General features: G+C 53.1%; 1 protein-coding gene across 1 annotated transcript in view; it reads left to right on the top strand.

The window, feature by feature from the left end:
* FBN3 (fibrillin 3) overlaps positions 1-22,821 on the top strand; it is a 60,952-nt gene that overhangs the window by 16,581 nt on the left and 21,550 nt on the right. Inside the window, exons 21-42 of the mRNA XM_004277668.3 lie at positions 108-233; positions 1,989-2,213; positions 2,392-2,517; positions 2,869-2,997; positions 4,030-4,155; positions 5,073-5,198; positions 5,637-5,759; positions 5,928-6,053; positions 7,041-7,166; positions 8,518-8,640; positions 8,830-8,952; positions 9,428-9,553; positions 9,671-9,793; positions 10,315-10,437; positions 10,806-10,967; positions 11,978-12,046; positions 13,110-13,235; positions 16,686-16,811; positions 17,188-17,337; positions 19,726-19,797; positions 21,897-22,022; positions 22,299-22,424. Of these exons, the coding sequence (XP_004277716.3) occupies positions 108-233; positions 1,989-2,213; positions 2,392-2,517; positions 2,869-2,997; positions 4,030-4,155; positions 5,073-5,198; positions 5,637-5,759; positions 5,928-6,053; positions 7,041-7,166; positions 8,518-8,640; positions 8,830-8,952; positions 9,428-9,553; positions 9,671-9,793; positions 10,315-10,437; positions 10,806-10,967; positions 11,978-12,046; positions 13,110-13,235; positions 16,686-16,811; positions 17,188-17,337; positions 19,726-19,797; positions 21,897-22,022; positions 22,299-22,424 (2,808 nt within the window). The remainder of the gene's footprint in view (positions 1-107; positions 234-1,988; positions 2,214-2,391; positions 2,518-2,868; positions 2,998-4,029; positions 4,156-5,072; positions 5,199-5,636; positions 5,760-5,927; positions 6,054-7,040; positions 7,167-8,517; positions 8,641-8,829; positions 8,953-9,427; positions 9,554-9,670; positions 9,794-10,314; positions 10,438-10,805; positions 10,968-11,977; positions 12,047-13,109; positions 13,236-16,685; positions 16,812-17,187; positions 17,338-19,725; positions 19,798-21,896; positions 22,023-22,298; positions 22,425-22,821) is intronic.

Here is a 22,821-nt window from a genome sequence, read left to right as displayed (position 1 = left end):
CTGCCCCTTCCCCCTACCCAAGGACCACGTGGTGTCCTGAGGCCCCAGGGGAACAGCTCCTGGGAGCCTCCAGCCCTTGCCTCTCCTCCTTGTCTGCTGCTGCCCAGATGTGAACGAGTGTGAGGTCTTCCCGGGGGTCTGTCCCAATGGGCGCTGCCTCAACACCGCTGGCTCCTTCCACTGCGAGTGTCTTGAGGGCCTGACGCTGGATGCCACGGGCCGGCTGTGCGTGGGTGAGTGCGGGCTGGGTCCCCATGCAGGGCCCCCTGCCCTTCATTTCCTCCACTCCCGGCGGCTGGAGACCCCTCCTAGGGACAAGTGGGATCTCGGGGTTCTTTCAGGACCCTCTGCTCACTGCCCACCTCCTGCCCACGTGTCTCCAAAGACATTTGTTTTGGGGGATGCATCTTCTCAACTGCCCTTCTAAGGAAGCTCATTGCAGATGGCAAAATCTCGTGGAATAATACTTGCAACCTTCGTTTATTCTTTCTTGTTAGCGAGTAAGGTTTACATGGGGGGATTTGAGCAGGAGGTACCTCTAGCATGAGTGCTAAGTGATGCTGGTGAACCTTCCTCAGCGTCCAGGGCTCAAACCCTCACCCTGAATGGCTTACCCTCAGTCTCAGAGGCTCTGAGATACTTTCCCCCTTGATGAGGGCTTCTTGCTTTGTCCCTATCAACATCTTGAACAGGACATTTCTTGGCCAGAAGCATGTGCCGGCCAGCAGGTAGTGCTCCGAGTTCTATCAGCTTTTCCTCCTGTAGTCCCATCAATCCATTGGTAGCCTCCTCGGGGTCACCTTGGAGCCTGGCCAACATCAGGCAGATGGGCCCTGATGACCCTTCTCAACTTCGATTTCCTTCTAAACTGAGCTTCAGGTGTGCAGCGGGTCTTCTTGCTGATTCCAAAAGGTGAGCAAGGAAAGAAAGTAACTGAGTAAAGAGAAAAAAGCCGTTGCTGAATTCACGGCCAGGTGAAATGGCTCAGTCTGGTCAGCCCTGGACCAAGCCACCGGGTACACGGGAACTTAAGACAGATCCCTGTGTGTCACGGCGCTTCTGCTTATCTTTATCTTTTCCTAAAGATTCCGTAACAGGGTCTTGTCCTCAAATGGACCCCCTTAAACGTATGTTCCTTTTGTAAAGAGTGAGAAGTTGTCTTAGACCAGGGATCAGCCAGCTGTTTCTGCAAATGTTTTCAGCTTTGGGGGCCTCACAGTCTGTTGCAGCTACTCAGCTCTGCCGTGTAGTGTAAGAACACCCACAGACAGTACAGAAACAAATGGATGTGGCTGTGTGTCAATAAAACTTTATTTACAAAAACAGGAGGCTGGCACCCCAGGCCGTAGTTAACCAGCCCCATTCTTAGACCCTCATGTCTGCTGCTGAGGAAGGCTTATCCACTCTCAGATTATTCTAAGGGAGTTTTACAGGTTAAACACACACACTCTGGAGCCAGATGGTCTGGTTTGAACCCCGCTCTACCTCTTACTAACTGGCCTCAGGTCAGCTACCTAACCCTTCTCTGCCTCAGTTTTCTTGCCTGTAAAATGGGCATGATGATAATATTTTCCTCTTGGTGTTATTTTGAGGATTCAATGGATTGATGAGCTTAGAACAGTGCCCATCACGTAGCAAGCACCCAGCAGTGCAAGTTATTATAGTGTAAGTTTTGGATGATACCATTATTCAAATGTAACTGTTGGATGATATCATTTTTAAAATGTAACTGTTGGGAATTCCCTGGTGGTCCAGTGGTTAGGACTCGGTGCTCTCACTGCTGGGGGCCCCAGGTTCGATTCCTGGTCAGCCACGCAGCACTGCCAAAAAAAAAAAAAAGTATTGGATGATATCGAATCTCAGCATAAGGAAGTCACTCTTCCCATTGGGGAGGAAGTTTCAGAAGAAGCTGCTGAAGGAGGCTCTAATGCCTGTCCTGGCAGGCACAGCGTAGCAGGGGCAGGACTGGTGACTGCCCCTCCTTGCAGATGTGCGCCTGGAGCTTTGCTTCTTGCATTGGGATGAGGATGAATGTGGGGCCGCCCTGCCCGGCAAGTACCGGATGGACGTCTGCTGCTGCTCCTTGGGAGCCGCGTGGGGGGCCGCGTGCGAGGCGTGCCCTGAGCCTGAGTCCCCAGCGTTTGCCAGCCTGTGTCCCCGGGGGCTGGGCTTTGCCAGCCGGGACTTCCTCTCAGGCCAGCCCTTCTATAAAGGTGTGTTTGGGCTCAGGGAACCTGGTGGATGGGGAGAGGGCACAGCGTGGGTAGAGGCCTGGAGATGGGACGTGTGTTTGGGAGAGAGCAAACATCTGTGGCCAGAGGGGTGAACGCTCAGGAGGTGGGGACCCAGAGACATCGGGGCGGCGTGACATTTTGTGCTCCCATGCTGCAGATGTGAACGAGTGCAAAGCCTTCCCCGGGCTGTGTGCACACGGCACCTGCCGCAACACCGTGGGCAGCTTTCGTTGCTCTTGTGCTGGGGGCTTTGCCCTGGACGCCCAGGAAAGGAACTGCACAGGTACGTGCCCGCGTCTGCCTCCTGGGCGGTTGGGGGGCGCCTACAGGGATGGGGGCCGTGAACCAGAGGCACCTGAAAGACAAGAACTGGCCTTTTCCTGCCTGTCTACCTGCCTGCTCTGTGACCGAGGACAGCTCAACACCCTCTCTGGGCCTTCAGGATTCCAGCTATAAAAGGAGGGGCTGGCAGAGGTGGCCTCCAGGGGCCTCCAGGCTGGAAAGAAATTCCCTACCCTCGTCTGGGGTGCAGTCACGGCACCTCTGTTAACCTGGGTTCAGCAGCTTGGGGCTCCTATGCACCCCTGGGTGTTTGCAGATGTGGAGGCCCGGCCCGTGCCCACTCTCTCCACAGACATTGACGAGTGCCGCATCTCCCCTGACCTCTGCGGCCAGGGCACCTGCGTCAACACTCCAGGCAGCTTCGAGTGTGAGTGTTTCCACGGCTACGAGAGTGGCTTCATGATGATGAAGAACTGCATGGGTAGGCAGCCACACCGGGCAGGGTGATGCTCGGGGGTCTCGGGGCCGAGCCAAAGGATGGGGGTGACATTGCTGTGATGGATGTAGGTGGAGGGGGCCGGAGTGGGGAGAAGCCATGATCCAGCTGGGGCACAGCGAGTGTGGGCGTCATCCCTGTAGGCTGCTGGACATTGGGTGTGGCATTCAGATGAGAAGCCTGGGAACCAAGATTCGGGCAGGCCTCCCGGGGGGCTTGTAGCATGAGAAGAGGAGGGGGCCCGGCACAGAGGAGCCTTTTCCCCTTTCCTTCACTTTTTCATTCAGTGAACATTTCATGTGCATCTACTCAGGGGAACCACAGAGAGCTCGGCAGCAGAGGGCCATTTTCTCTGAGCTCGTGACCTAATGGGGAGATAGATATTTAATAAAATAAATCTCCAGACAAATGAAAAATAAATAGCCACTGTCATAAGCACTTGAAAGGGCCATATGGTGCAGTGGGAGCGTAGCCCCCTAGGATGTATCCCATTCTGTGGGGCTGAGAGAGTGGGAGTGATTGGGCTGAAGAGGGGCTGAAGAGCGGCTTGAAGAAAGAACAGTGCATGCAAAGGCCCTGGGGTGGACGTGAAGGATAGAAGGAGCTGCTGTGTGGAGGGCCGGGTGGGAGGGGGAACAGCACCTGAGGGGTGGAAGGAGGCCCGTGAGGCTGGAGTGGGAGGAGAGTGGGGGTGGGTGGTGAGGTCCCCCACTCCCTGTGCTGATGCCTGGAGGGGCTGGGCCTTGCCTTCCCTCTGTGTCTTCCAGGGGGCGCTTCTCAGGGCCTCCTTCAGCTCCAGGAGTGTCAGCCTGTGTCCCTGATAATTCTGAGAATTCCAGCTTCCCTCCCAGTCTGACTCCCATGGGTCACCCAAGTCCCAAAACTCCAGGCCCTTTCGGCTTCAGCCAGGGTGACAGGGTTGGGGGAGAGGGGCACAGGGAGAAGCTTCCACAAGCCACATCACACCCTGCCAGGTCAGCGTCCTCACACCTCCTCTCTCTCTCTCCACACGCCCAGACGTGGATGAGTGTGCCCGGGACCCACTGCTGTGCCGGGGAGGCACCTGTACCAACACAGATGGGAGTTATGAGTGCCAGTGCCCTGCTGGACATGCGCTGGTGGCCAGGGGCACTGCTTGTGAGGGTGAGTGTGGGCTGCATGAGGGAGATGATGGGAGTGTGTGTTTGTGCATCTCCCTCAGTACATACTTATGTATATGTGTGCACACGTGTGTCAGTCTCTATGCATGTGAGCGGTCGCATGCATGAGGTAGCATGGGTGCAGGTCATTGTGTGTCCGTGTGATATGACGTGAGGCGGAGGAAGTGTGTATTTGTGTGTCTGTGTGAGCATGCAGGTGTGTATCTGGGAATGTGTACAAGAGTGAGTGTGTGCATGGGTGTTTATATGTGAGTCTGTGAGCGTGTGTCTACACAAGGATGCGTGTTCTTATGTGAGGGGATGTGGTGTTTGTGCATCTAATGAGCTTGTGAGAGAATGTGTGTCTAGGTGTGGATGTGTGTTTGCACACGGGTGGGTGTGTTTGTGAATGGGGCTGTGTGCATGTGGGTGTGGGTGTGTGTCGAGGGTGAGTGTGTTTGCATATGAGTGGGTATGAGGTGTATTTGTGAGTCTTATGAGTGTGCATGTGGCTGTGAAGGTGTGTCTACTGAGGGTGATTGTGTTTGCATGTGAGTGGGTGTGAGGGTGTGTGTGTGAGCTGTGTGCACGTAGGTGCATGGATCAGAGTGTGGGTGTTATCTGCTGAGGGTGTGTGTATTCAAGGGTGTGTTTTGGGTGAGTCTTGTGGGTGTGCACGTGGTCTTGTGGGTGTGCACGTGTGTGGGCACGTGGATCTGGGTGTGGGTGCGTGTTTGTACAAGGGTGAGGTGTGGACTCACACCTGTGGTGGCGTGTGGATGCCAGGAGCATGAATGTAGCGGAGTGCACACGTGTCCCAGTGCCTCGGGGTCCTGCAGATGGCGGCTGAACACAGGCCGGGCCTTCCCTGGGGCCCCTCCCCTACCTGCTGTCCCCACCAGCCATGTGCTCCCCCTGCAGACGTTGATGAATGCTCCCTGAGTGACGGCCTGTGTCCCCACGGCCAGTGCGTCAACGTCATCGGTGCCTTCCAGTGCTCCTGCCACGCCGGCTTCCAGAGCACACCTGACCGCCAAGGCTGCGTGGGTGAGACCGCGCCCGCCCCCAGCCCCAGCCGAGGCCCCCACTACCACAGCAGTCTCTCCAAGTCCCTGCCTCTGCTGGCCCCGCCCCCTAGTCAGACCCCTGCTTGACCCGCCCCCGCCACGCCCCCACCTCGCTCCCACCTCCCCCTGCCTCCCGTCCCACCACGCCCCTACCTCGCTCCCGCCATGCCCCGCCTCGCCCTGCCTCCCGCCCTGCCACGCCCACCCACCTCACTCCCGCCACGCCCCCACCTCGCCCTGCCTCCCGCCCCGCCACGCCCCCACCTCGCTCCCGCCATGCGCCTACCTCGCCCTGCCTCTCGCCCTGCCACGCCAACCCACCTCGCTCCCACCACACCCCACCTCGCCCTGCCTCCCACCCCGCCACGACCCCCACCTCACTCCCGCCACGACCTCTACCTCGCCCTGCCTCCCGCAGACGTGGACGAATGCCGCTCTGGGAACGGTGGGTGCCACGTGCACTGCATTAACACCGAGGGCAGCTACCGGTGTGGCTGCGGACACGGCTACTCGCTGATGCCTGATGGGAGGGCGTGTGCAGGTGGGTGGGCGCGGCCTCCTCCCTCCGCGTGGGATGGGGAACACACCTTTCCTGACCCAGACGCAGCCGGCCAGACCCGGGACAGGCCGCTGACCCTGCAGCAGGGTCCCTGGGACTCCCCCTCCACCCCTGCCTGCCTGCAGCCCAGCCCCCACCCTGCTCCCCCAGACGTGGACGAGTGTGAGGAGAACCCGGACATCTGTGACGGGGGCCAGTGCATCAACGTGCCGGGGGGTCACCGCTGCCTCTGCTACGACGGCTTTGTGGCCACGCTGGACATGAGGACGTGTGTAGGTGAGGAGCTGGGACTACATACAGGTGGAGGAGGCAGCTTCACAATTCACCCACCAGGCCTTCCACACAAGGAGGCCACGTGGGCAAGACAGACGACAGTCCCATCCCCGTCACACGCGGGCAGGGGAGATGAGGCTTTGCACTTGGCAGTCTGCTCCTGGCCACCTGTGCCTAGAGCCCCTGCACCAAGACCCATGGGATCTCATTCACAGCAGCAGAGGCCCTTGAACCTTGTTATTTTATGAACAGTTATTGAACACTTACCGTGTACCCAGTGCATGCAGAGGCGTGTGCCCTGTTCTGAAAGCAATGTATAGGATCACTGCAGACCAAGGGGTTTTCTGCAGAGGAAGGTGAGCTAGATGGAAAGACACTGTATTCTCTGAGCCCTGCTTGGGGATCCAAGCTGTTTGGGCCGTGATCACCGTCCTGTCCTGGCTGCAGGTCATCACGGGGCCCAGGGAGCAGATGTCTACTGGGTGCCCCATCAGGGCAGAGCTGGGGCCAGTGTGAGGAAGTACCAGGAAGTAAAAAACATAACCCTCCCAGGGAGATGTGTCCAGCCCAGGGCAGCTTAAAGCATTCCCGATCACAGGTGTCTTAGGAAACACTGAAGAAAAGGGGACTTCGGACCAAGTTAAATAGGAAATGCTGCTTCCTCCATCCCTTCTTGCAGATCCACGTTGGCATAAAGGCTCTGAAAAGGCCTGCAGGAGAAAAAAATCCAGTTAGCTTTGTTTAACTCAGCGTTGTCTAAATGTATTGGTATAAAATCCTTTTGGGAATGCATGTCCGGTGTGTTCCACGGAATATGTGCTGTAGACTGTTGACTGAACATTCGCGGCTGCCCAGCGGTGGAATTGGGGGAGTTCCCCACCCCTGAAGATGGGCAAAGAGAACCCCGATGCAGGGGACCCATGTGGCAGGGCACTTAGCAATGCTGCTGCATCCCCACCCTCACCTGCTTCCTCTCTTGTCATCTCACAGACGTGGACGAGTGTGACCTGAACCCCTACATCTGCCTCCATGGGGTCTGCGAGAACACAAGGGGTTCCTTTGTCTGCCACTGCCAGCTGGGTTACGTCGTCAGAAAGGGGGCCACGGGCTGCTCCGGTGAGCTGGTGGTCAGTGGAGCAGGCGAGGGGGCCCCCGAGGGGCCAACTTAGGGTTCATGGGGTCTGCCCCATCCCTTGGAGCAGAGTACAGCCAGACCTCATTCTTACACATTTCCACTGGTGGGGCCTCACGTTAAAGCAAAGCTTAGGATCCGATCACGTGCCCCTGGGGCTCCCTTAGCAGCTCTGCCGGGGGGAGCTCTGGGTCCCTTTGTATCCACACCAGTTCCCAGAGCATGCTAGCCTGATGCTCTTAAGTGGTACAGGGATGAACATTTAAACACTTCCGTAGTTCTTGTTTCAGCCTCCCAGGATTGCTGAACCCCCTGACCACAAACCTGGTGCCTCAGAACCACAGAAATCTACTCTCTCTAGAATTAACAGCTCTGGAGGCCAGAGTCTGAAATCATAGTGTCGGCAGGGTTGGTTCCTTCTTGGGGCCCCAGAGGGAGAATCTCTCCCATCCCTCTCTCCTCACTTCTGGTGGTGGCCATTGGTCCTTGGCGTCCTTGAACACACCATTCCAATCTCCACGTCCATCATCACAGGGTGTTCTCCTCTCTGTGTCCAAATTTCCCTCTTCTTATGAGGACGCCAGTCATTGGTTTTGAACCCACTGTAATCCAGGATGACCTCATCTGATTTTGGTTACACCTACAAAGACCCTATTTCCAAAAAAGGCCACATTCAGAGGTTCTGGGAGTTAGGATTGGAACACATTTTTTTGGGAGAACATAATTCTACCTGCCATAATTACATAGTTATTTTAATGCATACTGGAAAGAAACCTTGGAAAACAGTATCAAACCCGTGATTTCTTAGAGATCGTTGTTATTTTTCTTTTAAAATATGTTCACGTGAGTAAAAATGGGAGGCAGCGTAAAGAAACTTTCAGCGAACAGCAGTTCATTTAGGCGGTGTATGAACATGGCCGAGATAAGTGTGATGCAAAATTGGTTGAGGATTAGACACACTGCTTTAGAAGGAAATCCTGCTTTAGAGAGGGAGTGTGTGCATTAGGACAGTTCCTCTTAGCGTCTGCCCTAAGTCTCTCATGCTGCCATTTCAGACCATTTCTGGGCGCTTCTGGGAGTCATGCCCTGTTGGGTTTGGGGGTTTTCCTCTTGGGCTCTGGGTGAAGGGGGAAGCTCCCGCAGTGGTGTGGGGACATGTCTGGGCCAGCCCTGCCCTAGGGAAGATCCTTGCTCTCTCCCTTGCTCCTGCACTGAGTCTTGCCACTCTGTACCTGAAGCCCTATTTCTACTGGGCCCAGGTTTCCCGGGGGTGTTGCATCCTCCACCCCCTCTCCTGGTCCTGCCCCTCCTATGCCTGGGTCCCTCTCCTCTCAGATGTGGACGAATGTGAGCTTGGGGGACACAGCTGTGATGGTCACGCCTCCTGCCTCAACGTCCCTGGGAGTTTCAGCTGCAGGTGCCAGCCAGGCTGGGTGGGGGATGGCTTCGAATGCCACGGTGAGTGCCTGAGGGCAGGAGGTCCGGGCAAGAGCTGTAGAGGTAGGTGGGGCGGTGCAGGGGGAGGCAGGTGGCAGGGAGGGGTGGCTGGGCTCAGGCATGTCCAGGGGGGCCGGTCAGGGCTGGGGTTGGAGGGTCTGCCTCCCTCAGTGCACACACCCAGGGGACTCCGGGTCCCATCTCCTGCAGACCTGGATGAATGCGCCTTCCAGGAGCATGGGTGCAGCCCGAGAGCTGACTGCCTCAACACCCCCGGCTCCTACCGCTGTGCCTGCCCCCCGGGCTTTGCTGGGGACGGCTACGTCTGCGAAGGTGAGGTCAGGGGTTAGGATGGGAGGGCTGGAGGGGCCCGAGAGGCACAGCCATGGGGGCTGGATTCCAAGGTGGCCACAGTGGTCAGTTGGCTTCCCGACTTGCACTGATCCACCCACCCACCCCGTGGGTGCCGGAGAGGACATGCCTTCAGCATTTGGGGCCACAGGCCAGAGCCTGAGTCCCTGGAGGCAGTCTTCTCCCCTGGACTCAGAATGCATGGAGCCTTATGGATGTGGGGAACAGGAGAACTTGCTTACTTCCTGGTGGCCCTCCACCCCAGATCCTGAGTGACCAGGTCCCCTATCTGCTCCCTGGCCCTGACTTGGTCACCTGCCCTCCAAGTTCCCCGGGCTACTTGCCAGCTCCCTGGAACCCTGGGTGACTGAAGGATTTGAATGACAGGGGCCACCTGCCCACCCTGAGTGGGTCCTGGCCAGCTGACCCCCAGCCCGCTGTCTCTGGGTCCCCTTAGACAGGGACGAGTGTGCGGAGAATGTGGACCTTTGCGAGAATGGTCAGTGTCTCAATGCCCCCGGGGGGTACCGCTGTGAATGCGAGATGGGCTTCAACCCCACAGAGGACCAGCACGCCTGCCAGGGTGAGGTCTGGGGCTGCTGGGGTGTGGGCGGGTCCCTGGAGCCGCTGGCACTGGGGGTGACAGGAGCAGGATGCCAGGTGGGCTGGGCTGCGCTGAGCTGGGGTCCCCCCCCCCCAGATGTGGACGAGTGTGTTCTCGGGAACCTGTGTGTGTTCGGGAGCTGTGAGAACCTGCCAGGCATGTTCCGCTGCGTCTGCGATGAGGGCTACGAGCTGGACCGCGGAGGCGGCAACTGCACAGGTGTGGGGTCCATGGGGCTGGGGAGGGGGCGTGCAGCTCATGTGTCCCAAACAGGGTTCAGCAGTAAATATTTTCAGGTTTCGGCCATACAGTCTCTGCCCTGTTGCTCGGAAACAGACACAGGCGATAAGTGAATGAATGAGCGTGCCTGTGTGCCAATAAAACTTTATTCACACAAACAGGGGGCCGGATTTGGCCCACAGGTTGTAGTCTGCCAGCCCCTGGCTCAAAACATGTCCTGAATGTTGCTTTTTGTAGGTTAGCTCGTGGAATCTGGGGCAGGGAGAGCTGTCAAGGGCAAACCTCCAGGCCAAGTAGAACAGAGCAGGGGAGGGCGTGGGGTCGCCTGGGACAGGGCAGACCCCAGAGGCTGCTGTCCCATCAGGCTTTCTTCCCGGGGGAGGATGTGACCTGGCCCCTAAGCCTGGCCCCCAACAGCCAGGGCTCGACTCCCTGGGAAGAAGGCAGGAGGGAAGTGGGTCAAGGGAGGGCTCCCTGCTGACGGTGCCCCCACCCCACAGATGTGAATGAGTGTGCAGACCCCGTGAACTGCATCAACGGCCTGTGTGTCAACACCCCCGGCAGCTACCTCTGCAACTGCCCCCAGGATTTCGAGCTGAACCCCAGCGGGGTGGGCTGCGTGGGTGAGCACGCACTCCACTCCGGGTGGGGTTTTGGGGTCAGTGGGCTGGATGGGGCCATAGCCTGGGTCACCCAGATCCATCTGCTCCTGACACACAGGCCCTTGGCCAGAGTGATCATCCCGATCGTCTGTTGAGATACAGCCTTCTGCTCTAGACAGACGGACAGACACATGCATAGAGTCACACATGCACACAGAAATATGCATGCACACAGTTCCACAGTCACACACAGAGGCACCCATGCACACACAGACACACATAGAGTAACACACAGTTACACGTACACAGAAGTGCAAACACACACACACACACACACACACACCATTTCTCCCCCACCACTTGCTAACCATCCCTTTCTGCCTCTTAAGACACCCGGGTCGGGAACTGCTTCCTGGACACACAGGACCGAGGGGACGGTGGCATTTCCTGCAGTGTGGAGATCGGGGTTGGCGTCACCCGAGCATCCTGCTGTTGCTCCCTGGGACGGGCCTGGGGCAACCCCTGTGAGCTGTGCCCGCTGGCCAATACCAGTGAGTCCCTGGGGGAGTGGGGGTGGGGGAAGGCAGAGACCTAGCCCTGGTCCAGGCTCCCGCAGGGCTTAGTGGGTCATCTCTGCTAAGGGAGGGACACTGGGAACGAGAGAGGGAGAAGGGCTCGCCCTGGGTCACACAGCATATTCTCAGCAGTTCATCATCTAGGTCTCTCCCCAAAGTCTCCTTCTGCCATCTCTTCCTGCAAATTCTTTGTGTGTTTATATTCACTTGCTCACTCAGTCAATCAACAAACATTGAGCATTCCTCTGTGTCCTGTTGTAGGGGTGGGGACCTAGAGAAGGATGGACCGCAACTGCTGTACACTGCCCCTTACCCGTAAACCAACAGTCCCTGGACTGTTGGGAGTGGAACTATCCTAAGGGTCTGTTTGAGGCATAGTGATGGGTCAGGAGGAAGCCATGGAGAGGAAGTGGGTAAGGGAAGCCTTCCCAACATAGGGACTTGAATGAGGTTTTGAAGGGTGAGTAGGAGTTTTCCAAGCAGAGTAGGGGAAAGCGTGTGGGGTGCAGTGGGAAGAGCATTTGCAAAGTCGTCAGGTGTCAAGTAGGGAGGCAGCTGTCCACCTATTCAGGTGTGTGTGTGTGTACATCAGGGTCTTCCTTTCATGGGGGAAACTTGTGGTCACACTAGGGTCTGGTTGTGGATCACAAAGAATCCCTACCTACCCTGAGCTACTACCACAAGATCCATCTGCTCACATGTTGAATTGTGAGCACATGTTTACACACACACACACACACACACACACACACACACACACACACACACACACACACACACACACACACACACAGGATCCCCCAGGATTGGCTCAATGTCTTTTGGTCCCAAGAGGCTGAGGAGGTAAGGGATGTAATTTCTGTGCTAAAGGGATGTAAGGCCCACTCTTGAGCCCTTTCTAGGGGACCTCCTCTCCCCTGCTTCCCCTGAGCTTTGCCCAAATGCCCCATCCCACAGCCCCTCACAAGCACCTCTTTCCCTTGCAGCTGAGTACAGAACCCTGTGCCCGGGGGGTGAGGGCTTCCGGCCCAATCCCATCACCGTCATTCTGGAAGGTGAGTTCCTGGTAGACCATCCACTGATTGACCTTCCTCTCATTCCCCCCTCAGCGAGGAACAGAGTTGGGCCGCTTTGGGGTTGGGGGCAGATCCTCTCAGCCATCTCCTCTTCCACCAGTTGGTTTATTGATTCATCCTTCTATCCAGCCCCCATCCACCCATCGATCCATTCATCTCTCCTCTACCCACCCATACATCCATTCCCTATTTATCCATTTTTCCTTCCTTCTTTCCTTCCATCCATTCATCCATCCATCCATCCATATATATAAGTATGTTCGTACATCTACTCACCCACCCACCCACCCATCCATCTACTCATTTATCTTTTCGTCCATTGACCCATTTGCTTATTCACCCATCTAGCACTTTTCATATCCACCCATGTACCCATCCACACATCCATCCTCTCATATCCATCCATCCATCCATCCATCCATCCATCTATCCATGGGGGTAATGAGATTGGAGAATTCCATCAAGGCGGAGCTTTGTGATGGATGGATAGATGAAAGGATGTTCTATCCAATGAAGGGAAAGAGGATGAATTCAGGGTGACATTGACTCAGGAGAGTCTGGGTGCAGCCTCCAAATATCCAACTGCTCTTGGGTATTCTTTTTTTTTAATTATTTATTTTTGGCTGCGTTGGGTCTTCATTGCTGCACGTGGGCTTTCTCTAGTTGCGGCGAGCGGGGGCTACTCTTCACTGCAGTGTGCTTGCTTCTCATTGTGGTGGCTTCTTGTGGAGCACGGGCTCGCAGCGCGTGGGCTTCAGTAGTTGTGGCTCGCGTGCTCTAGAGCGCAGGCTCAGTAGTTGTGGTGCTCGGGCTTAGTTGCTCCGTGGCATGTGGGATCTTCCCGGCCCAGGGATCGAACCCATGTACCCTGCATTGGCAGGCGGGTTCTTAACCACTGCACCACCAGGGAAGTCCCTGAGTATTCTTAAAGAAGCAGGACTGACTCTCCAGGACCCTGGAGAGCCCAGGGCAAGGCATGGGTGTCCCCCAAGTCCTCTGCTTGGATTTACCTTCCAATCACAGCTTCCTCACTTCCTGACAGACATTGACGAATGCCAGGAGCTGCCAGGGCTGTGCCAGGGGGGCAACTGTGTCAACACCTTCGGCAGCTTCCAGTGCGAGTGTCCACCTGGCTACCACCTCAATGAGGACACCCGCATCTGTGAGGGTGAGCTTGAACCCACCCCATCCTCCCTGCCTTCCTGCTCAGCCTCACCTCCTTTTCAGGTACTGGGGCCTCACATGCCCCTTGGAGTCTTCTCACCTGCTCTGTTGCCTGGGGCCCGTTAGAAGGGTTGGGAAGGTTTCCTCGGAATGTCCCAATCTACCCTCTGCTCCGCTGCCCCCTCCCCGTCTCCCCATTGCCTGACCTCCAGCCTCCTTCCCACTCAGAAATGACCAGGCTTTATCTCAGTGACCATGCCCTTCTTCCCTTTGATTAAAAGCTGAGCAAGGCCCAGAGCTAAGAGGGGGAAGGGAAAGACACCAAAGGGACAGCCATACCTTTCCTTTTCACTTGTCTCCTTACTGTCCTCTTCTGCGTCTTAGTAACAATCAACAGTTAACTGGTGTCTGTGGTTGCATGTCACCAGGGTGCTGAGCATCTGCATTTGTCATTCGTTCATTCACCAAAACAGCCTCATGAGAAAGATGTTCCTATTATGACCCCATTTTTCAGATGCAGAAACTAAGGCTCAAGGGGGTTAAGTCACTTGAGAGGTACCAGCTAGTAAGTGATTGAAACTGGCTTTGAGCCCAGCCATTCTTATCCTTGAGTCTGAGCTCTTTTGATGCAAAATATGAAATTCCTTCCTTCCTTCCTTCATCCATCCATCTGTCCACCAATCCATTCTTTTTCTTCTTTTCAACAATATTAACCGAGCACCTGCATGCAACCAGACACTGACATCAGCACACGAGGACAGTAGGTCTTTCACTCTGATCAGCACTCTTTAGAAACTCAAGGAAATGGTGAAGGAAGGGAGAGATCTAAGATTGAAAGCCCAATTTCCTTTCTACATGGAGGTGGGAGCTGTCAAACCAGAGTCAGAACCCAAAACGCTTGAAAAATATCTCATCCCTCCCTGCCTCCCCTATTCCGTAGACTCTCAAGGGAAAAAGGGAAAAGTCCTGTCCTCAGATGTGGCCCTGTGTTGCATTTCTTGACTGTCACAGGGCAGGGAGACTTCAACCTGAATGTTAACCTCGGCTGTGGAGCCTCGCAGGGCCAGTTTGTGCCCTTGAGGGCTGCAGGCTTGCAGCATTTCCCAGCTTTCAGACTCAAGGGCCCTGTACTCCAAAGGGTGCCATTCCCCCACCCCTCCCACCCCCGCTTAGTTTAATGCTCTGCTGTCACCATCTTGAAATTCTTCATATACTTTGCCCTGGACAAATTCTGTAGCCAGTCCTTGCCAAACATTTTGTCTAACTCCGAGAATCACTAAGTCATATGGTAATTCTATGTTTGACTTTTTGAGGAACTGCCAAACTTTTCCACAGCAGCTGCACCATTTTGCATTTTCACCAGCAACATAAGAGGGTTCTAGTTTCTCCACATCATTGTCAACACTTGTTATTTTCCATTGTGTAAAATATTATCCTAGTGGGTGTGAAATGGTATCTCATTGTGGTTTTGATTTGTATTTTCCTAATGACTAATGAGGTTGGGTACCTTTGGAGAAATGTCTGTTTCGGTCTTTTGCCCATTTTAAAATTGGATTGTTTCCCTTTCTGTTGTTGAGTTGTGAGAGTTCTTTATATATACTGGATATAAGACTCCCATCGGATATGTGATTTGCAAAGAGTTTCTCCAGTTCTGTGAGTTGTCTTTTCACTTTCTCAATAGTGTCTGCTGATGCACAGCAGGTTTAAATTCTGATGAAATCCAATTTATCTGTTTTATTTTTCCTTTTGTGGTTTGTGCTTTTGGTGTCATATCTAAGAATCCATTGCAAAACACAAGGTCATTACGATTTACCCCTATGTTTTCTTCCAAGAGTTTTATGGTTTTAGCTCTCATGTTTAGGTCTTCTATTTTGAGTTAATTTTTGTATATGGTGTGAGGTAGGGATCCAACTTCATTCTTTTGCCTGTTGGTATCTAACTGTCCCAGCACCATTGGCTGAAGAGACTTTTCTTTCTGCACTTTGGTGAAAATCAATTGACTGTAGATGTCTTGGTTTGTTTCTGGTCTCTAAATTCTATTCCACTGATTTATAGTTCTATCCTCATGCCAGTACCACTCTGTTTTGATTACTATAGCTTTGTAAGTAGGTTTTGAAATGGGAAAGTGTGACTCCTCCAACTTTATTTTCTTTTCTCAATATTGTTTTGGCAGTTTGGGGTCCCTTACAATTTCATATGAACGTTAGGATCAGCTTTTCCATTTCTGCCAAAAGAAGAGAAGTCACTAGGATTTTGATGGGAATTACATTGAATCTATAGATCACTTCAGGGAGTATTGCGATTTTAACAATAATGAGTCTTTTCATCCATGTACACAGGATGTCTTTCCATTTATTTAGCTCTTCTCTAATTTTTTTCAGAAATGTTTTATAGTTTTCTGTGTACCAGTCTTTCACCTCTTGGGTTGAATTTATTCTTAAGTATTTAATCTTTTGGATTCTATTATAATTGGAATTATTTTCTTAATTTCCTTTTCAGTTGCTTTTTGGTAGTTTGTAGAAATACAACTGAAATTTCTATGTCAGTGTGTTGATCTTGCATTCTGCGTTGTGCCCACTTCATTTATTAGCTCTAATAGTTTTCATTCTGTGGGTTCTCTAGGATATTTTATATATCAGATCCCCTGGTTTTGTAAGTTTTTGACGGGATTCCTGAGTTCCTCAAAAGTTCATTTTGTCAGTTTTTGCTCAGCTCAGTAGCTGTTTTTGTGGAGGAATAAAGCTCTGACATTCCCTATTCTGCCATTTTTGGAAATGTCACTCCTAGCTTGCTAATACTCCACCACCTGTTTTTGTATAGCCCACTAAGAATGCTTTTCACATTTTTAGGTTATTGGAAAAAATCAAAAGGAGAATAATACTTTGTGCCGCATGAAAATGACATGAAATGCACATTTCAGTGGCCATAGATCAAGTTTTACTGGCGCACAGCATGCTAGTTTGTTTACCCATTGTCTATGGCTGGCTGCCTTCACACTACCACGGCAAAGTGAATAGCTCATCAGAGACCATTGTTTGGCTCACAAAACTGAAAAAAAAATTTACTTCCAGCCCTTTACAGAAAATGTGTGCTGCTTCTGGACTAAGGGATCAATGAGATTGAGAATCAACTTTTTTCTTTCAAGAATATTTTATTCATAGGGTTCTTGCTTCCTATTGCATCACACCGGGAAGCACATGATTGCCCCACTCTTGGTGATAATATCATTAAATGAGCTCAGATCATATTTTTTCTTACTAGAAGTGGGATCATAGTAAACTTTTTTCCCCACCTAATACTGTGCCGTGTCTTTACACATCACTAAGATGTCTGTGCATTTTAACCTAATCTTGAAACTAAACTCAACCGCATAGTGAAGTGGCTCTAGCAGACCTGGGGTGGGGAGTTATCCAGACAATTCCTGGATGCAGACAATTCCTCCCTCCCCCTGCAGACATCGATGAATGCTCTGCACACTCGGGCATCTGTGGCCCTGGTACCTGCTACAACACTCTGGGGAACTACACTTGTGTCTGCCCAGCGGAATACCTGCAAGTCAACGGTGGCAACAACTGCATGGGTACGAAGTGTGATGATGGGGGACCCCAGCCGTTGTGGGAAAAGCACTCGGGTGTGGAAGGGGCTTCTGGGAGTCTCCAAGCCTTGGAAGAGTGTGGAGAGGCATGTTTGTGGGAGGAGAGAGGGAGGGTGAGTGTATTTGAGATGCTGGTATGCAGCAGTGAGCAAGGCTGCAGGGCTCGGACCCAGGGCTGCCGTGTATGGTTGTCCAGGTTGTGCACTGCCTGAGAAGGGCTAAACGTGAAGGGCACCCTCATGTGTGTTGGGGAGAAGTCAAGCCAGTAATTTCCAAATGGATTTATGAATGAATTCCTATCTCTCTGGCTCTCTTCCTCTGGTGTCTCTTGCCTGCATCCTTCACCCCAACCCAACTGCAGACATGAGGAAGAGTGTCTGCTTCCGGCACTATAACGGTACATGTCGGAATGAGCTGACCTTTAACGTGACCCGGAAGACGTGCTGCTGTTCTTACAACATTGGCCAGGCCTGGAATAGACCCTGCGAGGCCTGCCCAACTCCTGCCAGCCGTAAGTGCCCCTCCCTGGCCTTCATTCCAGCTTGGCCCTTTTTAATGCAGTGTTTAATGAGGCATACCGCACTTAGGACTCCCAGATGAGTCTGTTGTTCTGATGAGAGCTGAAGAGTTGAAGTTCCATCCCAGTCAACGTATGGAAAAATCAATACTTTTAAGGAGGGCAAGGCATCCTTCTATTTCACAGACTCGGGGAATTCAGGATGGATCAGTGAGGCTTTCACTTGTGCTAAAGAACCTTGAACACTCACAAATTATTTGGTGGGGTGGGGGGGGGTCAGTGAGTGAGTGCCTAGGGCCAGAGAGAAAAGCACAGCTGGTTAGAGGCACCAGGGCCCCATGAGCTGCGGGCGGAGCAAGCTTGCAGAAGCTCTGAGGAGGATTACAGAAATGTCCGTCAGGATGAAGAAGGGTATTCCAGGCAAGGAACAGCAGGAGCAAAGTCCTGAAAGAAGGACTGAGCAGAAGAACTTTTTGGCAGTTGGGATGAGACCTATTAGGATGATCTAGCAACCAGCCCAGGCATCAGAAAGAGCTGCAGGAATGGAGCGGTGAGCAGAGGGGATAACTAGGGAGTTACAAGTTTATTAGTGCTATGGACTGAATGTTTGAGTTCCCCCAAAATTCATATGTTGGGGCCCTAACCCCCAGTGTGATGGCATTTGGAGGTGGAGCCTTTGGGAGTTAATTAGGTCATGTGGATGGAGCCCCTAAATGCGATTAGTGCCCGTATAAGAAGAGACGCAAGAAACGTTCTCTCTTTGCCACGTGAAGACACAGCAAGAAGACAGACAGGAAGAGTTCTCAGCAGACACCAGATCTGCTGGTGCCTTGATCTTGGACTTCCCAGCCTGCAGCGCTGTGAGAAGTAAACGTTGGTTATTGAAGCCATCCAGTTCATGGTATTTCCTTATAGCAGCCTGAACTAAGACAATTAGTTTCCTAGGGTTGTGGCAACAAACACCACAAACTTGGTGGCTTAAGAAAAAAAAAAGAACACCAGAAACGTATTTTCTCACAGTCTTGGAGGCTGGACGTCATAAATCAAGGTGTGGGCAGGGTCACGCTTCCTTCAGAGGATCTAGGGATGAATTCTTACTTGCTTCGTCCAGGTTCTGGTGGTTCCAGGCATTCTTTGGTGTTGCTTGGCTTGTACCTGCATCTTCTCCATCTCTGCCTTCAACTCATATGGCTTCTCCTGTGTCTCCACATGTCTCTTCATTTCTTATAAGGACACCAATCATTGCATTAGGGCTCCTCTGATCCAGGATGACTTTCACTTGATTGTATCTGCAAAGACCCTATTTCCCAAAAAGGTCACATTCAGAGGGTCTGGGTGGACATGAACTTTGGGGGTGGAGGGTCATTGTTCAACCCAGTGTAGTGGTATGAGAAGGGGTCATTACTGGCTGTCTCTGAGTGCCGGGCCCTGTTCTGGGTTCTAGGAAATAAGAATAAGGTAGACCCAAGCTGTGCATTCTGGGAGGAAACTGCAGACAGCCAAGTCTGGTCATGAGATTGTCAAGACAGATCAAATGTCACTCACAAATTATGTGCTGGGAGTTAGGTACCTACCTGAATCTTATGCACCTGAATCTGAGGTGCAGGTTGAATATGATGAGACAGAAGTCCACACTAGGCATAGGGGCCACTGAGATTGGTCTGTTCTCATCATGATACAGGCAGAAGAGCGAGTGAGGAGCAGGGCAGGGACCTGGGGAAAGGTGGCACTGCCCAAATGCCTGCCCATGTCTATCAGGTGGGTCCAGGGACACCCACCCAGCTGGGAATCTAGGTCGGGCAAGCAGCATCTTGGTGTCAGCAGTGGGATACAGTCAGAGAGTGAATTGCCCTGGAAGAGCCAAAGGATGGCATCATCAGCTGTCCAGGGCCAGAGTGGTGGGCTGCCCAGAGTCCTCAAGGTTGAAGTGGACTATGCTAGGGAACAGCAAAGGGAACAGCATATGCAAAGTTCTGGTAGTATGACAGAGCAGGACACATCCAGACATGGAATGCAATCATATAACAGGAGGGCAGGAGATGCTGTTGGAGGAAAGGTGGGGCTGAGAGTGAAGGTTCTTGAGGTCCAGACTGAAGAGTCTGCATTTTATAGTGAGGACAGTGGGGTGTAGCTGGTGGCACTCATGCAGGGAAGAGATGAGGGAGGTCATGTCTATGTGTTAGAAGATGACACCACACAGGCGAATGGCACCCGTAACCCTCCCAGTGCCGGTCAGAGTGGAGGGAGGGAGAGGGACTAGTTGTCAGAGGCCAGGTGAGCACTGGGCTACAGGGATGGACAAGCTGATCAGAGGAGGAGGAGGTGTCCTCCCAGGGAGGCTGCAGCCCCAGCGCCCTGCCTTCCCCATTCTCCTTTGCCCAGTGGATTACCAGATCCTGTGTGGAAACCAGGTTCCCGGGTTCGTCATTGACATCCACACAGGGAAGCCCCTCGGTGAGTGACCACCACCCTCCTGTCTGTAGCCCCAGGTCACTCTGTGCCCAGAGCCCTGCCCCCTCTCTTCCTCTCCCCCCACAGCTCTTTCCCTTCCACCCTCCCCTACCCCACACCCTCATTCTTCCAACTCCCCAGGCCAGGAACCCTGCCCCTTTTTTAAAAAAAGCGATGAGAGTATTTTTATTAAATTGTTATTCATTTTTTAAACTTCTGTAAAAATACATATAATATTTACCATTTTAAGCATTTTTATGTGTCCAGTTCAATGGCATTGATTACATTCACATTGTTGTGCAACCATCCCCACCATGCATCTCCAGAACTTTTCATCTGCGCAAACTGCAACTCTGTCCCCATGAAACACTGACTCCCATCCCCCTCCCCCAGCTCCTGGGAACCCCCGTTCTACTTTCTGTCTGTAAATCTGACCTCATAGAAACAGATTCGTACAGTATTTGTCCTTTTGTGTCTGTCTTATTTCACTCGGCATAATGCCCCCAAGGTTCATCCGTGTTGCAGAACGCTCCCTTTTTAAGTTAAATGAGGTTTTGTGCAATTCAATACCTGAATGCCACATTTCAGCTGTACGGTGTTTCATTGATGAACCTATTTTCAGTTGTTTTCATTCCACCGTTGTATTCTCCTTATTTTCAACAATTGGAACAGATCAGATAAGAGCAACTCCCCCTCCAGTCACCCCCTCAAATCTAAGTCTCCTTCATACTCTCCCAAGGTCATAACTCAGTCTCCCATGGATGGATACAGGCCGATTCCAGGTTCTTTTATATAAACAATAGATTTATTGATTTATAATCCATGCTTTACACCTGGAGTATTTCTTTCTAGTTCTTTTTTTTTTTTTTTTTTTTGTGGTACACGGGCCTCTCACTGCTGTGGCCTCTCCTGTTGCGGAGCACAGGCTCTGGACGCGCAGGCCCAGCCGCCATGGCCCACGGGCCCAGCCGCTCCGCAGCACGCGGGATCCTCCCAGACCGGGGCACGAACCCGCGTCCCCTGCATCGGCAGGCGGACTCTCAACCACTGCGCCACCAGGGAAGCCCTCTTTCTAGTTCTTTCTTCATGCATTTAAACACACATAGAGATCCGCCTTTGAAAATGTATGGCATTGTTTTCTGGGGAGTTGGACATAAATTCTGTGCTTTCTTATGTCTTGTCTGCAACTTATTTTTCTCACCCAGCAAAGAGTCGTGAAGAACCAGCCAGGTTACTACACGCAGCACTGCCTCCCTCTTTGCCCTGCTTTGTAGTATTCCATACATGGACACATCCCAGGTCATAAGTCAGTCCCCCATGGATGGACACATAGGCAGATTCCAGGTTCTTTTATATAAACAGCAGCTTTATTGAGATATAATTCATTTCACCCATCAAAAGCGCACAGTTCAGTGGGTTTTCGTATATTCACAGAGTTGTGCCCCATCACTTCAATTGAAGTTTGAACATTTCATCACACAAAAAGAAACCCTGTCCCCATGAGCAGCCATTCCCTGTTCTGCCTTCCCCCAACCCCTGGCAACCACTATTCCGTTTTCCATCTCTTTGGATTTGCCTGTTCTGGACGTTTCATATAAATGGAATCGTACGGTATTTGTCCTTTGGGGACTGGCTTCTCTCACTGAGCATCATGTTTTCAAGGTTCTTCCACGTTGTAGTGAGTGTCAGTGTTTCACCCCTTTTTCAGGATGAATCGTATTCCCTCGTAGGGAGGGACCACATTTTGTCATCCATTCCTCCGGTGATGTTTCCAGTTTCTCGCTAAACGTCACCACAGGTCCTCCCGTGCAGCTTCCTGCTCACACACGGGACTGCCTCGTTCCCGGAGACCCCACAAAGCAGGCTTGCTGGGTCACAGCAAATGTGCATTTTTGTTGAGAAAGAGGCTTTCTCCCCCTGCCTTCCCTCCCACATCCTGATTTCTTTGCGGTGCGAGCAGATATAGTTTGGCCACTGCAGGATTTTTCAAGTGTGTGCTGGTTGGGGGACACATCTTCTCCTAGACTGCATGATCTCTTAGGTCAGGGTCCCCAGACGTTGCCGGGAGCTGAGCTGCTCCTGACGGCTGGCGCCCTCCCCAGACATCGACGAGTGTGGGGAGATCCCTGCCATCTGTGCCAGTGGCGTCTGCATCAACCAGATTGGGAGCTTCCGCTGCGAGTGCCCCACGGGCTTCAGCTACAACAGGGTGCTGCTGGTCTGCGAAGGTGCCGCCCCCCTGCCTCCCCAGCCCCGGGTGGGATGCTGGTCCCCCCTCCCAGCCTGTGCTCTCTGGGCAAGTCTCTTAAACCCCGTGAGCCTCAGTTTCCCCCTCTGTGTATGGGGCTAACGCCTTTCTGAGGGGCTCCATCCCACATCACCCTGCTCAATGTGCTTCTGGAGGGACCACCTGCTCTGAAGTGGGGGGGGGAGGGCTGGGTTTAGGGTTTGATTCTGCAGGGAAGCGTCTCTTTCAACCCCACCCCGCTGGCTGTACTCCCCAGATGTGGACGAGTGTGCCAGCGGGGAGAGCCCCTGCCAGCAGAATGCCAACTGCATCAACATCCCCGGCAGCTACCGCTGCAAGTGCGCCCGAGGGTACAAGCTGTCGCCAGGGGGTGCTTGTGTGGGTAAGTGGGGACCTCAGTAGGGAGGTGAGGGAGTGGGGTGTAGGACAAAGCCAGACTCTGCCTCCCGCTGTGACTTGGGTAGGGCACGGCTCTGTCCGGGCTTTGTTCCTTGGCTGTACTTTTTTTTGGGGGGGGGCGGCGGGGTGGCTGTGCCGCACGGCTTGCAGGATCTTAGTTCCCTGACCAGGGATCGAACCCGTGCCCCACTGCAGTGGAAGCGTGGAGTTATAAGCTGTGGACTGCCCGGGAATTCCCTCCTTGGCTGTACTTTGGGGTGGGGGTGCTGAGAGCATCTGTTAACGGGAGTCGTGAGGGTGAAATGGGAGGTGAAGCATTTCCCCTGGGACAGCAGCTAGAATGGGTAGGCGGTCGGGCTCTCCCACTGCCACGTGTGATG

The sequence above is a fragment of the Orcinus orca genome, chromosome 3 (genome assembly GCF_937001465.1).
Source record: "Orcinus orca chromosome 3, mOrcOrc1.1, whole genome shotgun sequence".
Classification (NCBI taxonomy): domain Eukaryota; kingdom Metazoa; phylum Chordata; class Mammalia; order Artiodactyla; family Delphinidae; genus Orcinus; species Orcinus orca.
Note: the sequence above shows the minus strand (reverse complement) of the source record. Positions and strands in the feature narration are given on the sequence as shown.